Raw genomic sequence first — 21,910 nt, 5'->3', positions numbered from 1 at the left:
GAGAAAACCAGAATTCAAAAAGAGTCATGTACCAAAATGTTCATTGCAGCTCTAGTTACAATAGCCCGGAGATGGAAACAACCTAAGTGCCCATCATCGGATGAATGGATAAAGAAGATGTGGCACATACATACAATGGAATATTACTCAGCCATAAAAAGAAACGAAATTGAGCTCTTGTAATGAGGTGGATGGACCTAGTGCCTGTCATACAGAGTGAAGTAAGTCAGAAAGAGAAAGACAAATACCATATGCTAATACATATATATAGAATTTAGCAAAAAGAAATGTCATGAAGAACCTAGGGGTAAGACAGGAATAAAGACACAGACCTACTAGAGAATGGACTTGAGGATATGGGGAGGGGGAAGAGTAAGCTGTGACAAAGCGAGAGAGAGGCATGGACATATATACACCACCAAATGTAAAACAGATAGGTAGTGGGAAGCAGCCGTATAGCACAGGGAGATCAGCTTGGTGCTTTGTGACCACCTAGAGGGGTGGGATAGGGAGGGTGGGTGGGAGTGAGATGCAAGAGGGAAGAGAGATGGGAACATATATATATGTATAACTGATTCACCTTGTTATAAAGCAGAAACTAGCACACCGTTGTAAAGCAATTATACTCCAATAAAGATGTAAATTAATTAATTAATTAATTGATTGATTAATTAAATTTAAAAAAGAAAAACAAAACAAAAAGAACAATGTACATACCTTAACTGAACAGTACTTTATTGCTAAACACTGCTAATCATCATCTGAGCTTTCAGCATGTCACAATCTTTTGGCTGTCATAACATCAAAGATCACTGATCACAGATCACCATAACAAATACAGTAATGATGAAAAAGTTTGAAATATTGTGAGAATTGCCAAAATGTGACACAGAGACACCAAGTGAGCCAATGCTATTGGAAAAATGGCACCAATGGGCTTGCTTGACACAGGGTTGTCACACTCCTTCAGTTTGTAAAAAACACAGTATCTGTGAAAGCAAAGCGCAATAAAACAAGGTCTGCCTGTAGTATTTTAGACAGCATGAGATTTACAGCAAGAAAAAACTTAAGCCTCCATGCACTCTTGCCAGCTTTTTGATCTTGGCCAGTTACTCTACAGAGCTTGGAATACTGCCTGGGGTGTAGGAAGTACCGTGCAGTGTTAGGTATTCATGTCATTATTTCCAAATAATAGTATTTATTGGATCAATTACTCCTGGGAAATGCCACACTCTAGAATGGCATTCAAGGACCTCTGGGAAAAAAAAAAACTATCGATAAACTAGAATTCAACAAAATGAAAAACTTTTCCACAAAATACGTCATTTAAAAAAATGAATGGGCTAGGCAAAGTAGGAGAAATATTCACAAAACATATCTGACAAAGGACTGGTATCCAGGATATAAAGAACTCTTTCAACTTGAACATAAGACAAATATGCAAATTTTAAAGTGGGCAAAGGGTTTGAACAGACATTTCACAAAGGAAGATAGATGTGGTTAATAAACATATGAAAAGGTGCTCAACATCATTAGTCATTGGGTAAATATACATTAAAATAAGCATTAAAAATGAACATGAGATACTGCTACACATACACCAGAATAGTTAAAATTAAAAAGACTTACAAGACCAGGTGTTGGTGTGGATGGCCAGAATGCTCACACATTTTGGTGGGAGTAAAAAATGGTACAAATACTTTGGAAAACTGTCAGGCAGTTTCTTACAAAACTAAACATATACCAACCCTATGACCCAGTAATTCCATTCCTAGGTATTTACACACAAGGAAAGCATATGTTCACAAAAGAGCTGTAAAAGTTTTTTCATAGCATCTTTATTCATCAATAGCTCCAAACTGGTAAAAATTCAAATATCCATCAATAGGAGACTACATAAATAAGCTGTGGTATATCCATATGATGGACACTATTCACTAATGAAAAGGAATAAACTACTGATACAAATATAACAGCGTCAATGAATTTCAAAAAACGTTATGCTAAGTGAAAGAAGCTTTGTTCCAAAAGAGTGCATTCTCCATGATTCCTTTTATATGAAGCTCTGGAACAAGCTAAATTAATTGATCTGTGGTGAAAAACATCCTAAGAGTGGTTGCCTTTGAGGGTGGGAATAAGGGCAGGAATTGACTTTGAAGGGGCGTGAGGAAACTTTCTGGAGCGATGGCAATGTTCTTTATCTTGATAAGGTTCTTAGTTACACAAGTGTATGCATTTGCTAAAACTTATTAAGTGGTACACTTAAGATCTGTGCATTTTCTTGCAATTTTATCTCAAAAAAAAGAACCATAAATAATGATACGCATGAAGTGTTCCAGACTGAAGGTACTGGACATGTACAACTTACTCTGAAATGCATAAAACAGTAAGATGGAATGATAGATGGATAGAAAAATCAGTAAATGTATAATTATATAATAAAGCAAATACAGCAAAATGTTAGTGGTAGAATCTAGGTAGGGGAAACACAGCTGTTCACAGTGCAGTTTTCTCAACTTTTCTGTGTATGTTTGAAAATTATCATAATAAAATTTTAGAAAAACAAAAGTAATCTAACGTGAGTTTTCAAACACTGACCACAATGTGCCAATTTCCAAGATATTTTCTGCTATTATTAAAAGTCTTAAAAAGCTCTAAGAAGGGCCATCTTTCTGTTTCTTTCCATTATTAAATGACCTGAGGTCAGTTCATGGTCAAATTCTATTTTTCTCCCCTATACTTGGTCATATGGTTTTTGACAGAGCTAATTGGTTCTAGTATTTTTCCATGCAGCTCCTATTTTCAACTTTTCCTGTTGATGTGCTCTTAACATCAGCATCTGGTGATCTCATCCAATTATGTATGTAAAAGGTGAAACATGGTTTTCATTACTGTGGTCTTTCTGACAAAAGAGGGTAACATAATTATTAATAAACTCACTATAAAACCAAAGCAGATTTTGACTAAATTCATTTTGGTATTTGCATGGTTCTAAATATTGTTTATAATACCCTAAAGAAAAAGCCAAAGAATTTAGGTGTCAAAATCATGACAAAAAGAAAAATAAAAAATCAATACAACATTGTAATATGCTCTCTAGAACATTATTGCAATAGAAATAGTAATAATTAAAGCCCACCAAATATTTTCTTAAATTTTATCTTTAAAGATATAGCTTCAGAATTCTGACATTCAAATTCAATTATAAAATACTATTTCTACAGTCTTTAAAACTGCTTCTGTAATGAATAACAAGGCTAAGTTACTGGTTTTGTTTTTAAAACCATAGATACAATTTATTTTAAGGACAAAGTGAGAACTTCCTGACTGAGGAAAAAGGGGAATGGAACATTTTCTGTCAATTTTGTGTCACATCTGTCTCTGTACATCAAGTAAAGGAAAAAGTAGTTTATGATGAAGGACGACGTTTATCTCTATTGCCAGGAACACTATTTTATATGATGAAAAAGACTTCCTTAAAACTAGAGTTTATCTGTGAAACTAGAGAGTGAGTATTCACAGTATTTAAACATCAAACATAAAACTATTATCTAAAGCCCTCTCAAGTTTCATGATGGAAAAGTGACCTATAATTTTCAGCTAGAACAGTAAAAATCACAAACAGACATTTTTATTTTCAAAGGCAGAAAAGCTCAGTTATCACAATACTGAGGTACAGCTTTGCACTGTGTGAAATATTGACTTTATAATTGTAGAAAACATGGTTTTAATCTTTCTAAAGTTTCATAAAGCTTACTCAAAGTACCACCTACGTTTTTCCAGACACACAAAGGAAATGAGTTACACAACTGTCTTCATTAACACCAACCAGTAAAACAGAAAAAACAGTATAAAAGAGTAACAAGAGATTTCTCGTCGTTTACAGTGTTTAACGTTAAAGCAACATCACTTTGCTTAATGTCTACTAACAGAAAAGAAATACATTACAGGTAGACATAGAGAAAGTTGAACTGTAAGAGAAGGCAGAGGATTAAGCCTATTAATTAGAGCCTATTAATTAAATCCTAACAATTTTCTTTTCTATTGTGCATCATAATTACAAATCAGTATTGAATATTTAGCAACAGCCATAGTTACATGATGCTAAACTACATCCTGTATTGGGAAATAGCTTCTGTAAACAAGGACAAGAACATTGACAAAAGATAGAGCTACTGACATTCAGGCACATTCATCTGGGAACCATTTTAATCATTAGGAAACTGAGGAGTTGAAAATGTTTTCAGGAAGGTAGCAGATGGAGGGCAAACCTGCTCAACAGAAAAGAGAAGCAGCTTAGCCTAAACTCTAGATGCCCCTATTCTATATTCACTGCTCCTAAATTCCTTTTCCTAGGATAGTAGTAATACCACCTTCCACTGACAGCATCTTTCATTTTCAAAATCGTTTTCACAACTATTTTCTCATGGATTCTTCCAACAATCTTGTGAGGCAGATAAGGCTGTTATTTTACAGATGAAGACACTGAAAACAGTCTATGTAGAGATTAAGTCAGTTCAGGGCCACACAGCTACAACTGGCAGGACTGCCACTGAAACTTAGCTTTCCAAACCCTAATCCTGTCCACTGCAACATAAACAATCCCAAACATCTAAGCTGGCTAGCAACATTTAGACCACAGGATATTGTAATGGTCACTGTGGTTTAATGAAGCCAAACACTTAGCTATCAAATAGCACCTGGACCCAATTACTAAATTCACCTTTTCCAAACTGTATCCCATCAATAACATGGGCTGTTAACAGGGATTCCAAGAAAAAAGTTACAATGACAAAATAAATTTGGAACATGCTATGTTTAAAAGAGTAAAACCACCAGAAAATGGTTTATTTATGGCAGACCTTCTCAGCACCATTAAATATGTTAATGTCTGTTCTCTCCAAGAAGGAATAAATTCAGTTAACCAATGAGCATTTTTTTTTTGAAATAGCATTTGGTTCAACAACATATTTTGAGAAATGCTGGCTTAATTCATGTTAAGGGGAAGAAGAAAAATAGGTACTATATATGTTGAGCTTGTCATTTTCCATTCACTATCTCATTTAATCTTGACAAGAATCCTGAGAGATCGGTGCTATAATTATCCCCATTTTAAAATTAGAAGAAAAAAGAAAAAAACCAACCATGAAGTTGAGTATCTTGTTTTAACTCACTCAGCTAGGAAATGGCAGAGCCGGCCCTTAATTAAGCCCAGGGCATATCAGGCCCCCAAGCCTATGCTCTTTCCACTATATGAAACACTGCCTGCTATAACCTACAAGACTGGAATACTTAAAATTATAAACATAAGCACAAAATACAAATCTTGGAATCTGACTTACTATAAGTAAAGGCAATGGGATCTATTGATATTTACAGACATTAGATGGGATGAAGTCTAATTTTTGTTTTGTTTCTCCAACTCATCTGGATAATGAAAATGGAATAATAACTTCATGACTACATCTACTCTAATGCCAAACCTGGAGGGACTATTCATTTCTAGGACCTAAATTACAATCAATTTTATTACATATCTCATATTTAATGTGCACAAATATCTTTCTGTATATGATAGGAGTAGGAAAATAATAGTGTGGCATGTCTACTTGTATCAATTTGCCAGCTATACACCATGCACACTGAAAGAGGCTCTATTCTATTTAAATTTGGTTGTAGTATTACAAAGAACCATGACATGTTTCTGTCTTCCTTGTTGACAAATAACAGAACAGCTTAGGGAATATAATAGAGTTACCCCCTACACAAATTCTCATTTACTAAAAGCTCCATATACTTGATACACAAGAAAGTCAAGCTCCTTTCACCATACCCTCATTCTAAGATCAAGGAAGGTCAGCCTCCTTAGTAGAGTACACAGATGCAGTTCTAATGTTAGAGAGGAAGACCAAACCCTTACTTGGTTTTTAGAATCCTATAAAGCTATAGGAAGCTGCTTTGGCCATCAGATCAGTCTGCCAGAACGAAATGGCAGGATGTGTTCCCAGTCATTAGGGCTGGAGAAGAGACCTTCCTATGTTTAGAGTTGTTAGTCATTCCACACTAGTCCACCCATTCAAATCCATTTTTAGACAACCAAGCCAGGTAGACGAGTGGGTAATGTACAAAGGCTGCCCTCAATTCTTGTCTTCCTCTATGATCTCATCGATTCCTACTGACTCAATCATCACTTCTCTACCAATGACTCACAAATTGCCATCTCCAATCTGGGCCCTCTGGGGAGAGCTCCAGACTCATAGCTATTGATATATCTGTACTGAAAATACATATCATGAGTCATTAGCTTACTGGACATCTCCCTCCACTAAATATCCCAGATTAATTTTAAGCTCTACAGGTCCAAAAGGCAAATTTATTAACTGTTCCCCACCCAAAATTTGGTTTTCCTCTTGGTTTCCCCATTTCAATAAATGCCAACACGATTCTCACAGCTGCCAATGCTAGAAAATCTTGAACTCACTCATCATCCCTTCCTCATTTGTTAATTCCTCAAACCCCTTCTATCTTTGGATCCTTACCACTGCTGCCTTATTTCAGGCCCTCTCTCTTATCCCATTTTTTTCTTTTCATTAGCCTCCTCAAAGGTTTCCCTGCCTCTAGTTTCTTCCCTTCCAACCCAACCTTCACATTACTGCCATTGTGATCAGGTCTTGGCAGAACACATTATGTCATTCCCTGGCATAAAGATGTTTAGTGGTTTACTAATGCGTCTAGAGTAGAGTCCAAAATCCTTGGCATCGCTCTAAGAACCTTCAAAACTTACTTCCAACTTACTGTCCAGCTTTATCTCTAGACATCACTCTTCTCTGCCATGCATCCAATGCATTAGCCACAACCACACAGTTAACACTGCCTGAGTGAGTCAAGTGCCTGCATGTCTCTCTGCTTTTATTAATGCTATATCCTATACCCAAGGCTATTCCATCACAAAACTAATGGTGGAACTAGTCAAACCAGTCAGAACTACTCAAATCCAGTATCATTTTCCCTGTGAAGCCTTCAGCGCTCCAATATGTAAATAAAACTGATCTGTGTGCTTCTAGAGCTCTGCACATACTTCTGTAAGAGCTGTCATACTGTTTTTTTTTTTTTTTGCGGTACGCGGGCCTCTCACCGCTGCGCCCCGCCCCGCCCCCACCCCCACCCCGCTGCGGAGCACAGGCTCAGGACGCGCAGGCCCAGCGGCCATGGCCCATGGGCCCAGCCGCTCCGCGGCACGCGGGATCCTCCCGGACCGGGGCACGAACCCGCGTTCCCTGCATCGGCAGGCGGACTCTCAACCACTGCGCCACCAGGGAAGCCCCATACTGTCTTTTTTAATGTGAAAAAAGAAATTCACATTTATTTACAGGTATAACAATTCATGCATTGATAAAGAGGTAGTAATATGATTGCTTTACTGTAGCCCAGTATAACCGATATGATTGCTTCACGGTAGCCTAGCCTATACACTAATGAATGAATCATTATACAATTTTTATATTGTCTTGTAATTAGACTGCATGAGTGTTTCCTCTGACTAGACCAGGAGAAACTTAAGGGCAATAACAGCAGTTTGGTCATCTTGGAACCCTTAATACATGGTCATAATTGTTAACTAAGAGGAGTAAATACATTGCTATTAGTTAAGGCTTCAGGATCATATGGACCTGGGTTCAAACCCCAGCTGTGCCTCTTACTAGCTGTGTGACCTCAGCCAATAACCTTACAGTTACTCTTTAAAAGCCTCGATTTATCTTAAATATAGGAATGAAAGCACTTAAAGCAGTGCCTAGCACATAGTAAGTTATCATCCTCCCCCCCCATGCCAAGTGTAGACACAGGAGAACACACCCACAGGAATATCCAGTGCCCTTTTCATTGGCAATTACCAGAGTCCAGTGCCAGCCAGGCATAGCTAGGTTCACTGACAACCCTGAGAAGGAAGAAGAGAGAGAGACAAGAATGGGGACTGCTGAGAGAACAACAGAACTGACAAGTCAAAGGATTGAAGATTGTTGACCCCCTCTCCCTTTTTCCCTATCCTCTACTTCATAGTCACAGCTCCTAAAATTTACCCTTGCTTTGCCATGGAAAGGCAAATCAAACTCTAGTTTCATTAATGGGGAAAAAAGAGAAATCAGAGTGATAAGAAAAAGCTTTAAGCTTTATTGCTGTCGATCACTCTGCTTCCAGCTGTCAAGCTGATTAATAGTCTTCAAAGCTCCAAGGAGCTGGTAAGAACAGTTGCCGTTTCAAAGTAAAAACAAAACCCACAAAACCCTCCTTTTCGAAGGAGAAGGAGGGTGAATGATAAAGAAATTGCTCAAGAGGAAGAAGGTTGGGGGGGCAAGGAGAGGTAGTGAAAAATGCATATGTACATTCAATTATCTTTGCCTGTAGTTTTCTGGTCTGTGTGAAAGCTATCCTCATTCAAACCCACTGAATAAAACAAGTAAAAGTAATATCTAGAGAGATGCTGATATATCATGATTTCTGCAAAGAGCTATCTCAATCAATCTAGCCTCTGTTTGAGCTCTATAGGAAAAAAATCCTCCTTATGCAAGAATTGTCATTTGCAAATGAAGCTCCTGTCATACAGATTTCAGTGAACTAAAGATAAAATGACATTTCTGTCTCAAAACCATAAAAATTCACAAATTGCTTCCAAGGATTTTTTTTTTCCCACACTGCCCTCCAAAATAAAGACTGAACATATTCCCAGTGATTCCAAAGTAAAAGCCTTTTAGTGAACCTGGTACATATGACTGTCAGACCTTGCTGGCCACACCTCAATTTTTTACATGTATCCCACTGGTCCCTCACAGGGACTCTTCAAGGTAGGTGGTACGCTACGCCAATTTTACAGTTGAAGAAAACAACATAAGTCACATAACTAATCAGTGACAGAGTAACAGCCTGAATTGGGTCTCCTGATCATCAAACCCAGGATTTGTTTGTCTTCCAACCCTACAGCTTATCTTAGTGAAAGAGCATAGGCGTTGCAGTCTAATGGACCTGGCTTTAAATCCTGGTTCGTCCCCTTAATAGAAATGTGACATTGGACAAGTTATTTCAATTCTCTGAGTTTGTTTCCTCATCTGCAGAAGGAGAGAATTTATACTTCTTTTAGAGCAATATAATAAAAATTAAATAGCTTAATATTTGTAAAGTACCTAACACAGTACTGAGCAAATATTCAGTAAATGGTAGCTATTATTATTACAGCACGTTGTTTGTAACAGCATACACCATCCTGAATACTAGATTACGTTAAGCAACTGAAAACTACTTTCATTCATAAATTAGTGCCACAGACTTCAGGAAATGTCTTTAACATGGGGGAACAGAGAAAGGGAAAAGCTAGGGTAACACTTCCTTCTTTGATATATTTTTCTCATCCTTACAGGAGACACAGCGAGGTTTTCTTCCTTTCATCTAGGTAATAGAAGGTAAAGAAAAAATTTTTCTTCTAAGTGAGGTTACATTTCTTTTACTTCCCTATCCCTTTATGGTAGTCTTAAATCTAAAACCTTTCAAATACTTATCTTTGAGCTACCTTATTGACATACGTGCAAGTATTCCAGTATAAGAGAAACAGCCATGTTGTTTTATTTTTGCATTAAAAAAACATAAACAGACCTGAATTTTCACAAACTAAAACCACTAAAAAGAAACTTCACAATAGGATTAGCTGTTGAATCAATACTGGTTCCTTTTTTTAGGAGCCAATAATCATTGAACATCTGAACAGATTATTTTTGTTCTTTCACTGCAGAAGCAAGGCATCAGACTGAAATTTTTCACACAATTCCACATATTAATTTCCAGGGCAGAAAAACATCATAAAATTCATTTGACACACAACTGCAGATGCAATTTCTGAGGTGACTCAATGAGGTAGAGTTCTATTAAGCCACACAAAAATAATGCCTCTAATGAGAAATCACTTTAACTCTTTCTATAAAAGGAAAATGATGCTAGTTCTCAAATATCCTTATAGTCCCATATCCATGGTGAGAAGTCAATAAGAAGTTATTGTAACCACTCCCATTCAAGCCACCCTCCTACCACCGAATCTAAATAATACCCCCATTACTCTCTTAGAGCACTCCCCTTTTTTCCTTCATAAGCACAATTTATAATATAAAATTTAAGCATGTTGAATGTCTATTTCCCCCTACTAGGGTCCAAGGTCATCATGAGGGCAGGAGTCATGATCTGTTTTGTTGTTCACCTCTCAATACTCAGGGACTAGCAATACCCACAATCTCATCTGGTTTTACAACTGGTTTCTAATCATAATGTATACATTTCTTGAGAAGTGAGAATTCTTGGCAAATTTTAGTGTCTCCCACCTCAGTGCCAAAACATAAAGATGAAAAATGATATAGAGGAAAAGGGGATGTCAAAATAATGTCAAATCAATGGTGGAGAAACAGTGAACCCAGAAAGTGTCCTTTGAAATCCTGGTCAACCATAGCTCTACAACTCTCAAGAAACTTACTGGGATGAATTTTCCTAATATAATCCTACATGATCTCATCTAGTTTTGATCAATTATTTATCTGTGTAAAAAATTGTTTTTTAATTGTTTTTTCCACTATTAGTACCATAACATAGTATTACTAAATAATATCCTTAAATGTGAAAAGAATGTGCAAACAGACATGATGATGAGACACTATTATGGCATGTTTTCACCTCATCAATTCAATTCATTTTATCCTTTCACTCATGCATTCATCCATTCTCATAAAACTATCTTTAACTCCACCAGATAGAATACACCACACCAACAGTGGTCTCTCGGGAGTGGTATGTGGGCAGAATGACATGTATATTTTTATGTATATGTGCATGTAATATACAGACATATACATTGCTTACATTTTTATGACGAACATATGAATATTTTTGATTAAAGGCAAAACGTTTTTTCAAACAAACAAAAACAGAAAACAAACCAGAGACAAAATAATTGTTTACTTCTCTTTATCACAATTCCTAAATAATTCTTAACTAGACACAGTTGCTAAATAGAAAACTAAAATGTCGTTTGTCAGACCAAAGAGAAATCTAGCCCAGAAACTGATAGACATGTAATGGTGACATCAGTTCCTAACCCCACAAGATAATACTATTTAGATTAATATCCTTCTTTGGTCAAACTATTAAAGTATAACAATGTTTTCAACTTTTAGAAATAATAATATGGTTATTACATAAGACTAAAACATCAACAGCTGTATCTGTGACTTTCATTTGGGTTGACATCATAAATCCACTAAATACTTAACAGAATCAGATGTAAAGACTTCAAACACTGAATACTCGTTTTTAAAAAGACTCTAAGAAATCATGAATTTGGATTAATTCAGTGAGGTAACATCATCATTTTCAATTTATTTAGTTTATTTTCTCTTTGTCTGAAGCAGTTACAGTAGAAAGTAAAGACTTATAGGAAACAAAATAAAACTAAACAATGACATATATGATTAGAAGAAAAGACTGATGGAGGATGTGCAGATGAACAATTATTGGTAGAAGTAGATTCTGTTCAAGTGTAAACTTTTGGTCCTGTTGCACCTCCCTCCAGCAACTTCAAGATTAAAGTAAATGCCAATCTCTACATTCTGAATTGCTAATTGCTTTTCTAAATCACAGCACCTATTCTCGAACTTTCACATGTCAACAGCTCATTAATATCTACTGTAAATGTAGTTCTCTAAAAAGAACCACAGATTTTACATTTATTTAGACAGATAACTGGCACACAAAAATAGAGCTCCTTCAATTACAATTTGGCAGAAGTTAACTTTAATTTAAAATCTGCCTGTGAATTTTATGACAACACAGTAATGAAATGACTATTTTAAATGAGATTAGCTGCTGTTGATAGTGATAATGCTTGGATAGTGCTTATAAATCAACAAAGGTTGTACTTAGGATTTTATAATGAGTCATTTCAGAACCATCAACTATCATCACTTAAATGGTATATAAATGTAAACAGTGTCAGGAGGTTAAAGTACTAAGTTGATCTTCACAAAATCATGAATGTAGTCCATACACATAAAAAAACTCAAAGTACATTTTTGTCTGCTCTTATTCCTATAGCTTTTGTCTCACTTAATATCTAATGTTTTAATGTAAGAAAGACTTTAACCAAGATTAGAAAAACAATACCACTCAACAGTTCATCAGGATGAAATAATCAGTTCAGGTCACTATTCTGCTGGCTAACTACATAAATCTTCCTGCAAAAAAAAGAGAATTTTACCTAATTCCTTATCATAACACTTAAGCTTATTGAGGCACAGCAGTTACACAATCTCATTAAAGTCACTGACTTTGTGAATTTTTAAATTAAAGAAAAAGATCATAAGGTGATTTTACAAATATACAAATGTGGTAAAAATTTGGGAAAATACCCTTTTTCCCAAAATATTAGAAATTTATAAATAAAAGCCATATGTATATGGATGTCCACATTTTACTTATAACAGGAAACTGGAAACAGCCTCAAATACAGCAGTAGAGAATTGGTTAAATAAATTGCAGTGTGTTTGTATGAATAAAATAATATATAGCCCATTACAATTAATTGGAAAATCACATTTTTGGCAAGTTAAAATGTTGTTTAAGTATAAAACAAAAAAAAAAGTACATCTTCCCAGGAATGCAAGAATTTTTCAATATCCATAAATCAATCAATGTGATACACCACATTAACAAATTGAAGAATAAAAACCATATGACCATCTCAATAGATGCAGAAAAAAACTTCTGACAAAATTCAACATCCATGTATGATAAAAACTCTCCAGAAAGTGGGCATGCAGGGAACATACCTCCATGTAATAAAGGCTATATATGACAAACCCACAGCTAAAATCCATACTCAATGGCGAAAAGCTGAAAGCACTTCCTGTAAGATCAGGAACAAGGCAAGGATGCCTACTCTCACCAAACTTATTCAACATAGTATTGGAAGTCCTAACCACAGTAATCAGACAAGAAAAAGAAATAAAAGGAGCCCAAATTGGAAACGAAATAAAACTGTCACTGTTTGCAGATGACATCATACTATACATAGATAATCCTAAAGACGCCACAAGAAAACTACTAGAGCTCAATGAATTCAGTAAAGTTGAAGAATACAAAATTAATGAACAGAAATCTGTTGTATTTCTATACACTAACAATGAACTATCAGAAAGAGAAAGTAAAAAAACCCACCCCATTTACCATCACATCAAAAAGAATAAAATACCTAGGAATAAACCTACCTAAGGAGGTAAAAGACCCATACTCAGAAAACTATAAGATACTGATGAAATAAACTGAAGAGGATACAAACAGATGGAAAGATATACTGTGCTCTTGGACTGGAAGACGTAAAATTGTTAAAATGACCATACTACCCAAGGAAATCCAAAGAGTCAATGCAATCTGTATCAGAATACCAATGGCATTTTCCACAGAACCTGAACAAATAATTCAAAAACTTTATGGAAACACAAAAGACCCCGAATAGCCAAAACAATCTTGAGTAAGAAGAACAGATCTAGAGAAATCATGCCCCCTGATTTCAGACTATAATACAAAGCTACAGTAATCAAAACAGTCTGGTACTGGCACAAAAACAGACACATAGATCAGTGGAACAGAATAGAGAGCCCAGAAATAAACCATGTACTTATAGTCAATTAATCTACAACAAAGGAAGTAAGAATATATAATGGAGGAAAGACAGTCTCTTCAATAACTGGTGCTGGGAAAACCAGACAGCTACATGTAAAAGAATGAAATCAGAACATTCTCTAACACATGAAAAGATGCTCAACATCACTAATCATCAGGGAAATGCAAATCAAAACCACAATGAGATATCACCTCATACTTGTCAGTATGACTATTATCAAAAAGAACACAAATAACAAATGTTGGAGAGGATGTGGAGAAAAGGGAAGCCCAGTAGTAATGATACCTAGTATTCAGAACTTGGTTTCTAAATCCCATTCTTAAATACACAGAGAGAGGGCTCTTGGAAAAGTGGTTGATTCTAGGGCTAGAACAGGGAAAACACAAGATGAGGCTGGAGCATCTTGCAGTGTCAGAAAGAAAGGAAGTGCTCAAACAAGGATAGGCTATTTCACGAGGACACAGGAACCAACTGGAAGGAACTCACAATGACCAAAGCTGAAACAATTTGAACAACAAAATAAACAATGGTAGTATGAGATTATAACCCATAGTATAAAATAAATATCTATGAACCCACAGTGATACATATAATTTAATAAATAAATAAATGAGGAAGAAGAGACAGCTCTTATTTACAGAAGAATTGCAATAAATAAGTGAAAATGGGAAGAGGAAAATAGAAAATGACCATTAGGCAAACATTAGTGTACCTTGGGGGAGATAATTTGAGACTATTAACAACTAAATGCAAAGTGGGATCCTGGACCAGAACCTGAAACAGAAATATAACATTATTGAAAAAAATCAGTGAAATTCAAATTAGGTCTACAGTTTAGTAGTTAGTATTCCACCAATATTAATTTCTAAGTTTTGATAATGGTACTACGGCTACATGAGATGTTAGCATTAGGAGAAGCTGAATAAAGTATATACAGAACCTCTCTGTACTAATTTTTAAACTTTACCACAAATCTAAAATTTGTTCAGAAAATCTTAATATTTTAATGCATTTAATGTATTATAATGTTTATAAAATTTACACACCAGGCAGATGCTCCACTGTTTATCCTTTGGCTTCATATGCCACCACCACCCCAAGTGCCAGAACACCACTACAGTTTGAGAAGCATGATTCTAATCTATTCAACAGAACTTAATTGAGAAATAAGCAAAAATACAAGGTAATGATTTTCTACTGTGTCTACAAATTAGAATTAGTTAGAATAATTCAACTAATTGGTTTTTAATAAATATATACAGGTACATCAACAACAAAGACAGTGTGGTATATTTCAAAGAATGTTGGAATAGGAATAAGATCTGAGTTTGTCCCCAGTCATCTGCTTGTTTGACTATGGACAAACCTCAACTTTCTCATCAACAGATAACTCCCTTCCAAACTACCATGAATCTACCATCTGTAGATGAGCAAGGACCAATGTTGCACTGAGCATATATGAGGCAATTCTAAATTCCCATCACTAGAACAGTGGCTTGGCATATATAATATTTATCAAATATTTATTTAGGGACTGCTGTATTCCAGACCTCTCAGGCACTGGGGATATTAAGATGACTAAGACATGATCCCTAATCTCTAAAAGTCTAATAGAGCCAAGAGATCTATAAACAATAATAATACTGTGTGAAAAATATTATAAGAATGTACAGAAGACTTGAAAGTACAGGCAAATAGAAAAAATTAATACTACTTGGATTATCAAGGAAGACATCACTAGAAAGTGGTATACTAGCTATGTCCTAAAGAAGGAGTACTCTATTCACATAGAATAGGGACCAGCATGAAAAAAGGCATAAAGATGTGAGAGAATACTGTATACTTAGAGAGACTACATGATGGGATACTGTTGAAGCAGGCTGTAGGCGGAAGGGGAAATTTCTATGAGAATTTACAACTGCAAACTTGAACCACAGGTGATTATGGTGTTCTAATACATGCTACTCACATAAACCAAGAACCCTCAAGCCTAGAAATTAACATACAAATTGTTTTGAGCCAGTGTAGTAGATGATGGTTCCCCAAAGTTGTCGATGTCCTAATCCCCAGAAGCTGTGAATAAGCTTTCTTATATGACAAAACGGACTTTGCTAACATGCATAAATAAAGTATCCTGAGATGGGAGGAATATCCTACAGTATCCAGGTAGGCCCCAATGTAAACACAAGGTTCCTTATGAGAGAGGCAAGAAGGTCAAGGGCAGAAAAACAAGGTAGCATGATAGAGGGTGAAGTGAGGCTCTTGAAGATGGAAGAAGGGGCCATGAGCCAAGGAATGAGGTGGCCTCTAGAAGCTGAAAAAGATAAGGAAACAGATGCTCCCCTGAATCCTCCAAAAGGAATGTAACACTGCCTGCCTACAACTTTATTTCAGACCCGTAAGATTCATTTCATACTTCTAACCTGCAGAACTGTAAAAGAATAACTTTGTGTTGTGTTAAGCTACTACATTTGTGGTAATTTGTTACAGCAGCAATAGGAACTAATATGGTCAGTAATAGCACTGGCTGACCAGGCAAAAGTAAATGCAAAACCACTTAGTACGAACATACCCCCTCAAACAGGTCACACAGCATTCCCACAGATAAAGCCCCGCTAAAGAAAAACTGGAAATTTTAGGGAAAGGAAATAAGAAAAAGTACTGACCCTGAAGATGGAGAGAAAATGACAAAGAGCAGTATTAAACCTCAAAGAACTTCACATAAAATATTTCACACGTTTTTAAAAAAATGAATTGAAACACAAAGAAAGAACACGATGGCTTTAAAAAATAACCCAACAGGACTTCTAGAAATGAAAGTCATTGAAGAAAATGATAGCTAGGATAAATAGAAAATTAGACTCATCTAAAGACAGAGTTAATGAACTAGAGGTCTGCAAACATTTTCTATAAAGGGCCAGATAGTAAATTTTTAGGCTTTGCAGACCACACAGTTTTTGTTGCAACTACTTAACTCTTTGACTTTGTAGTGTGAAAGCAGCCATAGTCAATATGTAAACATGTATATCTATAAGTATATAATAAGCATGGTTGTGTTCCAATATGACTTTATTAAAAAAAAAAAAACAAGTGGCTGACCTGTGGGCCATAGTTGCTAACCCCAGAACAAGAAGATAAAGCTGAGAAAACTACTCAGAATGCTGTATCAAAAGGTAAAAAGATGAAAAATATGAAAGTGACATTAAAAGGCATAAAGGATAGAATGAAAAGGTGTAATTTATAAGAGAATTTCCAAAAGAAAGAAGAGAGATGTTTGAAGAAACAGTTGAGGGTTTTCCCACCAACAAAAGGCATAAGTCATCTGATTTCAAGAAACAAAACAATTTCTGAACAGTATAAATAGAAATAAAATCCACACCTTGACAGATAAGAGGAAGACTATATAACTATAAAGACAAACAGAAGAATATCAAAGCAATCAGAAAATAAAAAAAGAGAATTCACCTACCAAAGAACAACATTTCTCAACAACAACAAACAACAGTATTGTTAGAGTAATATAAGTTAACATTTACTAAGGGCTTACTATGTTTCAGGCACTGTTATAAATCCATTACATTGATTATTTTATTTAATCCAATAAACAATCTTATAAATTACTATTATAATGCACTTTATATCAAGAAACTGAGTTACAGAAAGATTAATTAATTTGTCAAAGGTTGCACACCTAGTAAGTGAAGAAACCAGGACTTAAACCCAGGTATACTAGCTTAAAAGCCCATACACAACTTCCCAGTTGGAGCCAAAGCACGGGAAGTTGGTTGAAATGTAAAAGGTACCATTGCTACGGAAAGTAGTAAGGCAGTTCCTCAAAAAATTAAAAATAGAATTACTATATCAATTCTGGGTATATATCTAAAAGAACTGAAAGCAGGATCTTGACGATATATTTGCACATCCATGTTCATAGCAGCATTATTCACTATAGTCAAGAGGTGGAAGCGAGTCAAATGTTTATAAACAGATGAATAAATATAGTATATACATACAATGGAATATTATTCAGCCTTAAAAAGGAAGGAAATTCTGACACATGATACAAAATGGATGAGCCTTGAGGACATTATACTGACTGAAATAAGCCAATCACAAAAAGACAAATAACGTATAATTCCAATTATATGAGGAATCTAGAGAAGTAAAATTCATGGAGACAGAAAGTAGAATGGTAGTTGCCAGGGCTGGGGGGAAGAGGAATGGAGAGTTATTGTTCAATGGGCATAGAGTTCAGGTTTGTAATGTCAAAAGTCCTGGAGATCTGCTACACAACAATATGAATATACTTAACACTACTCAACTGTATACACTTAGAAATAGTTAAGATGGCAAATTTTATGTTATGTGTTCTTTTTACCACAATTTAAAAGTTATTTTAAAAAAAGATATACTCCAATAAAGATGTTAAAAAAAAAAAGAAAACATGGTAAGGCATGTCCGTGGAACAGAGACATACGGTACTATTGTAGATGTAAAGCAGAAATGAAAGGGCTAGGGAAGATTGAATCTAACTATGAAGAACCATAAATGCTAAAATGAACAAAAATGAGAAAATATTTAAACCTGGCTCAGAGCAGGAAAACATTCTATAAATCAATACCTAGATGTATCTAAACTCTCAAAAGCTACCAAGCCTGAGGCTCTAAAATAGAAGTTTTGTCACTTTGAAATACTATGTATTAAGGTATAAGTTCTTAACATTATCAAGTCTTTCTAATTGATTCATTGTTTACCGAAATTAGATTTAGCTTCTTATATTCCTAATCAAAATTTACTTTGTAATATCAGTAAACCCTATGTGATTTATAAAATATTCTTCGTTATGTGAAGATCTCAGGTTTTAGAATAAGAAAACACAAAATAAATTTGCATTTAAACTTAGACATGCACTAGCTGGGTAAAGTTAGAAAAATTACTTAACCTCTCTATGCCTCACATCCCACCCCCATTTGCTAAATTGGGATAACACCACCCTCCTCACTCAGCTGTGACGAGAGTTAAATTATATAACGTGCAAAGAAACTGATATGGGAAGTAGCTTACAGTGTGAGCACAACAAATAACTTTGGGAAATTTAAGATTTTATTTTCAATTTTAGGTTAATTAACATTATCAGAAATAAATTTGAATTTACATTCTTATTAAGCCTTTTTAAAGCACACTGGCTCAGTACCTCAGCTTTCAAGGCAGCAAGTTTTTCAGCATGTGAATCCATATGTCAAAAAGACTGAATTAAGACATTAACACAGCAGTTACACATATGATAGTGAAAGAGAATTCCAAGAGCAGGACTTGAGAACAGAAACTAATTTAATTTAGAAATTTCATCCAATAACTGAGGAGTTATGCTTTGAAAATAAATTTAGAAAGGGTAAATGAACTAATACCACTTTTGGATTCCTACATATTTACAATGGGATAATATATGAGAAGGCACTGTGAACTATAGCAAATCTTGTTATTCTTAGTATTCTGACATTCTGAAAAACTTGCAGTTACTATCAAACAGAAAATATAAAGTCATTGTTTCTTGTTTCCTTTCTACTCCTATTTAATGAACAATTAAAGGGCCAAAATACAACGGTCAAAAGCATTAAATAGATAGGCAAAAAGTTAAGGGTTTGTTTCAGGAGGAAGCAGGAAGGGAAAGATTTATGCTTTATCTTAAACTTGAATTTTCCATTAACTTCCTTTTTATCATCACATTTAAGGAAAAAGGGGAAAACAAAATTCTAGATATTCTAGATTTTTCTAATAGTTTAAATTTTGATGAATTTTAAGAAAACCACATACTCTTATCAGCTGATTTTTTTCAATAATCAAATACAAAGCCTAAAATACAACAGCATATACAGGTTTTACACACCCACACATGTATATAATTAAATGGTCAGGTGTGAGGTTTCCAAGCCTCTTGGAGAATTATCATTTAAAAAAACAAAATCACTCATGTGAAAAATAAAATTATGATACATTTGGTTTATCCTCAAAGGAAACAGAACACTATTTCACAGAGTATAATAGTAAAACCTGTACATTATATATTTCACATGTTTTTGGTGAAAATTAAACAATTCCAATTGTTTTCCTAACTTAAAAAGTTTATATAGGATGTATATATATATACACAAACACGTGTGTATATTTAAATTTTAATTTTGTATAGAGGTATTTAGGAAGTATCAAATGCTACCATTGATAAACTTACGAATCAACATGCAGAACCCTCTGGCCACTTCTTGAACATGCAGCCGCAATGATGGATTCAGGCAAACCTATAAAAACATACACCTATATCATTTAGAATGTAGAAATATATATATATATAAAACACAAAAAATATTCATGCCATCGCTGTATAGAAGAGTTTAACAAAAGAGGCTCATTCTTGTATTCAAAATTATAGTTTGTATTATTATGCTGTTGAATGATGTTTCTTAAACATATACTAGTAATACTGAAAATTTTATCATGTGGAAGAGAGGTTTTTAAAAATCAAGTACTTAAACTCTTTTTATCTACCAATTACCATAAATGAGCAACTGTCAAAATATTGTTCATATAGCACTTTATTATTTAGAAACTATGTTCACACACTAGCTCATCTGATTCTCCCAAATGCACTGAGAGAGAAGGATCTGCATACACATTTTAGAGATGAAGAAGAAACTAGGGTGCAAATTGGTTAACTTGCTGCCCAATGCTTTACAAAAAAAAAAAAAGTTCTAGAGTTGAAATTTTAACCCAAATCTTAACTCCAAGCCACAGTGCCTCTTTGGGGGAATGGCATACATTTTTCAGTTTAAGCAATAGCTTAACTAATTTAAAAAGAGGCCATTTACATGATATATTATTTCACTTCTGGTTAATACAGCAGTTTGATAAGAATATTACTGTTTGGGAATTAAATTAAGCCACACCATAAAGTTTATCATAAAAGGAAATATATATATTACTACTACCAGTACCAAAAAAATTTACTAAAGATAACAATTTTATAATAAAAAATTCAGATGTTCAGCTACATCAACTAGTTAATACTCTATGTTGTAAATTTAAGACTCTTCCATAACTTTTTATCATAAGAGATACCATTTCAACAGAGGCTATTAAATCTTTTATATCAGTCTGATGAACAAAGCATGTTTTGAAAGTTTAGTGCTGCTACTGTTTCCCTACAATGAGATACCACGGACCTCTTGGAATTTTACCTAGTAGAAAAGAAATAGCATTCTTTTGGCAAGGGTTTAAACTACACACTAAGCATCAAGGATTTCAAGAAAAGAGAATGATTATCTTCTTTATGTAAAAAGCAATATGCATATGGAAGCAACTTATGTAGTCAATCTGTAGTTAAAACCACATTAAACAAAAGATTCTGCTGCATTCATGGAAGAACTAGAGTTTTCTAGTGGTGAACGCTTTGTGGGTATAAAATGTTTGGTTCAAAAAAGAAGTTCTGACCAAATGTACTGAATATAGCCATTAAATATCAATTATTGGAAATAAGCCATCATAAAGTTGCAACCTTAACTTTGGATATAATACACAGGAAAAAATTTTGTGGTGTAGGAGGAAATAGAAGGAAGAAAGGAAAATTCTAAATAGTTAAGCATACTTAGTTCTTCAAACGGTTAAAACTGTATTGTTCTAATGTCTTTTGTCTTAAGACTATCTGAGCTTTTTATATCTAAAAAATAACTTTCCTTATTAATGAAATTCAGTCACTATGGTACTGTAAAAGCTGCTAAGTGGCTTAAAAAGGACAATAGCAAAGAAATATTCAGGAAGCAGGATTAGTAGTATGTTTACGTGTGTAATAATGACAGCATTAATAATACATCACCAAACATCAGTACAGGGCTTTATGATTCACAATGCATTTTCATATACATCATCTCATTTATTCCTCATTATAACTCTGGGAAGCAGGCAGTATTATCCATGCGAAAAAAATGGGATGAGAAATGTTAAATAACTTGCCAAAGATCAAGTAATTCAGTAATTCGGCATCACAAATTCAAATTACCATGGTAAATTCACTCTCTCCAACTTGGACAAGAGTCTGAGAATGAGGATGTAAGGGCAGGATAGCAACATAATGAAATGGGCATGGTCCCAGTCAGACAGAGCTAAGTTTGAATCTTAGTTTTGCTGCGTAACTAGCTATGAGATCTCAGG

General features: G+C 34.7%; 1 protein-coding gene across 2 annotated transcripts in view; it reads right to left on the bottom strand.

Moving 5' to 3' along the window:
* Window positions 1–21,910, bottom strand: part of CHM (CHM Rab escort protein) — a 198,101-nt gene that overhangs the window by 151,666 nt on the left and 24,525 nt on the right. For both annotated transcript variants that reach the window (XM_022580809.2, XM_022580810.2), the window contains exon 2: window positions 19,938–20,004. In XM_022580809.2, coding sequence (XP_022436517.1) covers window positions 19,938–20,004 — 67 coding nt within the window. The remainder of the gene's footprint in view (window positions 1–19,937; window positions 20,005–21,910) is intronic.

This window comes from Delphinapterus leucas, chromosome X, assembly GCF_059928025.1.
Source record: "Delphinapterus leucas isolate spDelLeu-1000000601 "Yukka" chromosome X, BTC_Dleu_Yukka2, whole genome shotgun sequence".
Taxonomy (NCBI): Eukaryota; Metazoa; Chordata; class Mammalia; order Artiodactyla; family Monodontidae; genus Delphinapterus; species Delphinapterus leucas.
This window is presented reverse-complemented; position numbering and strand designations above follow the sequence as displayed.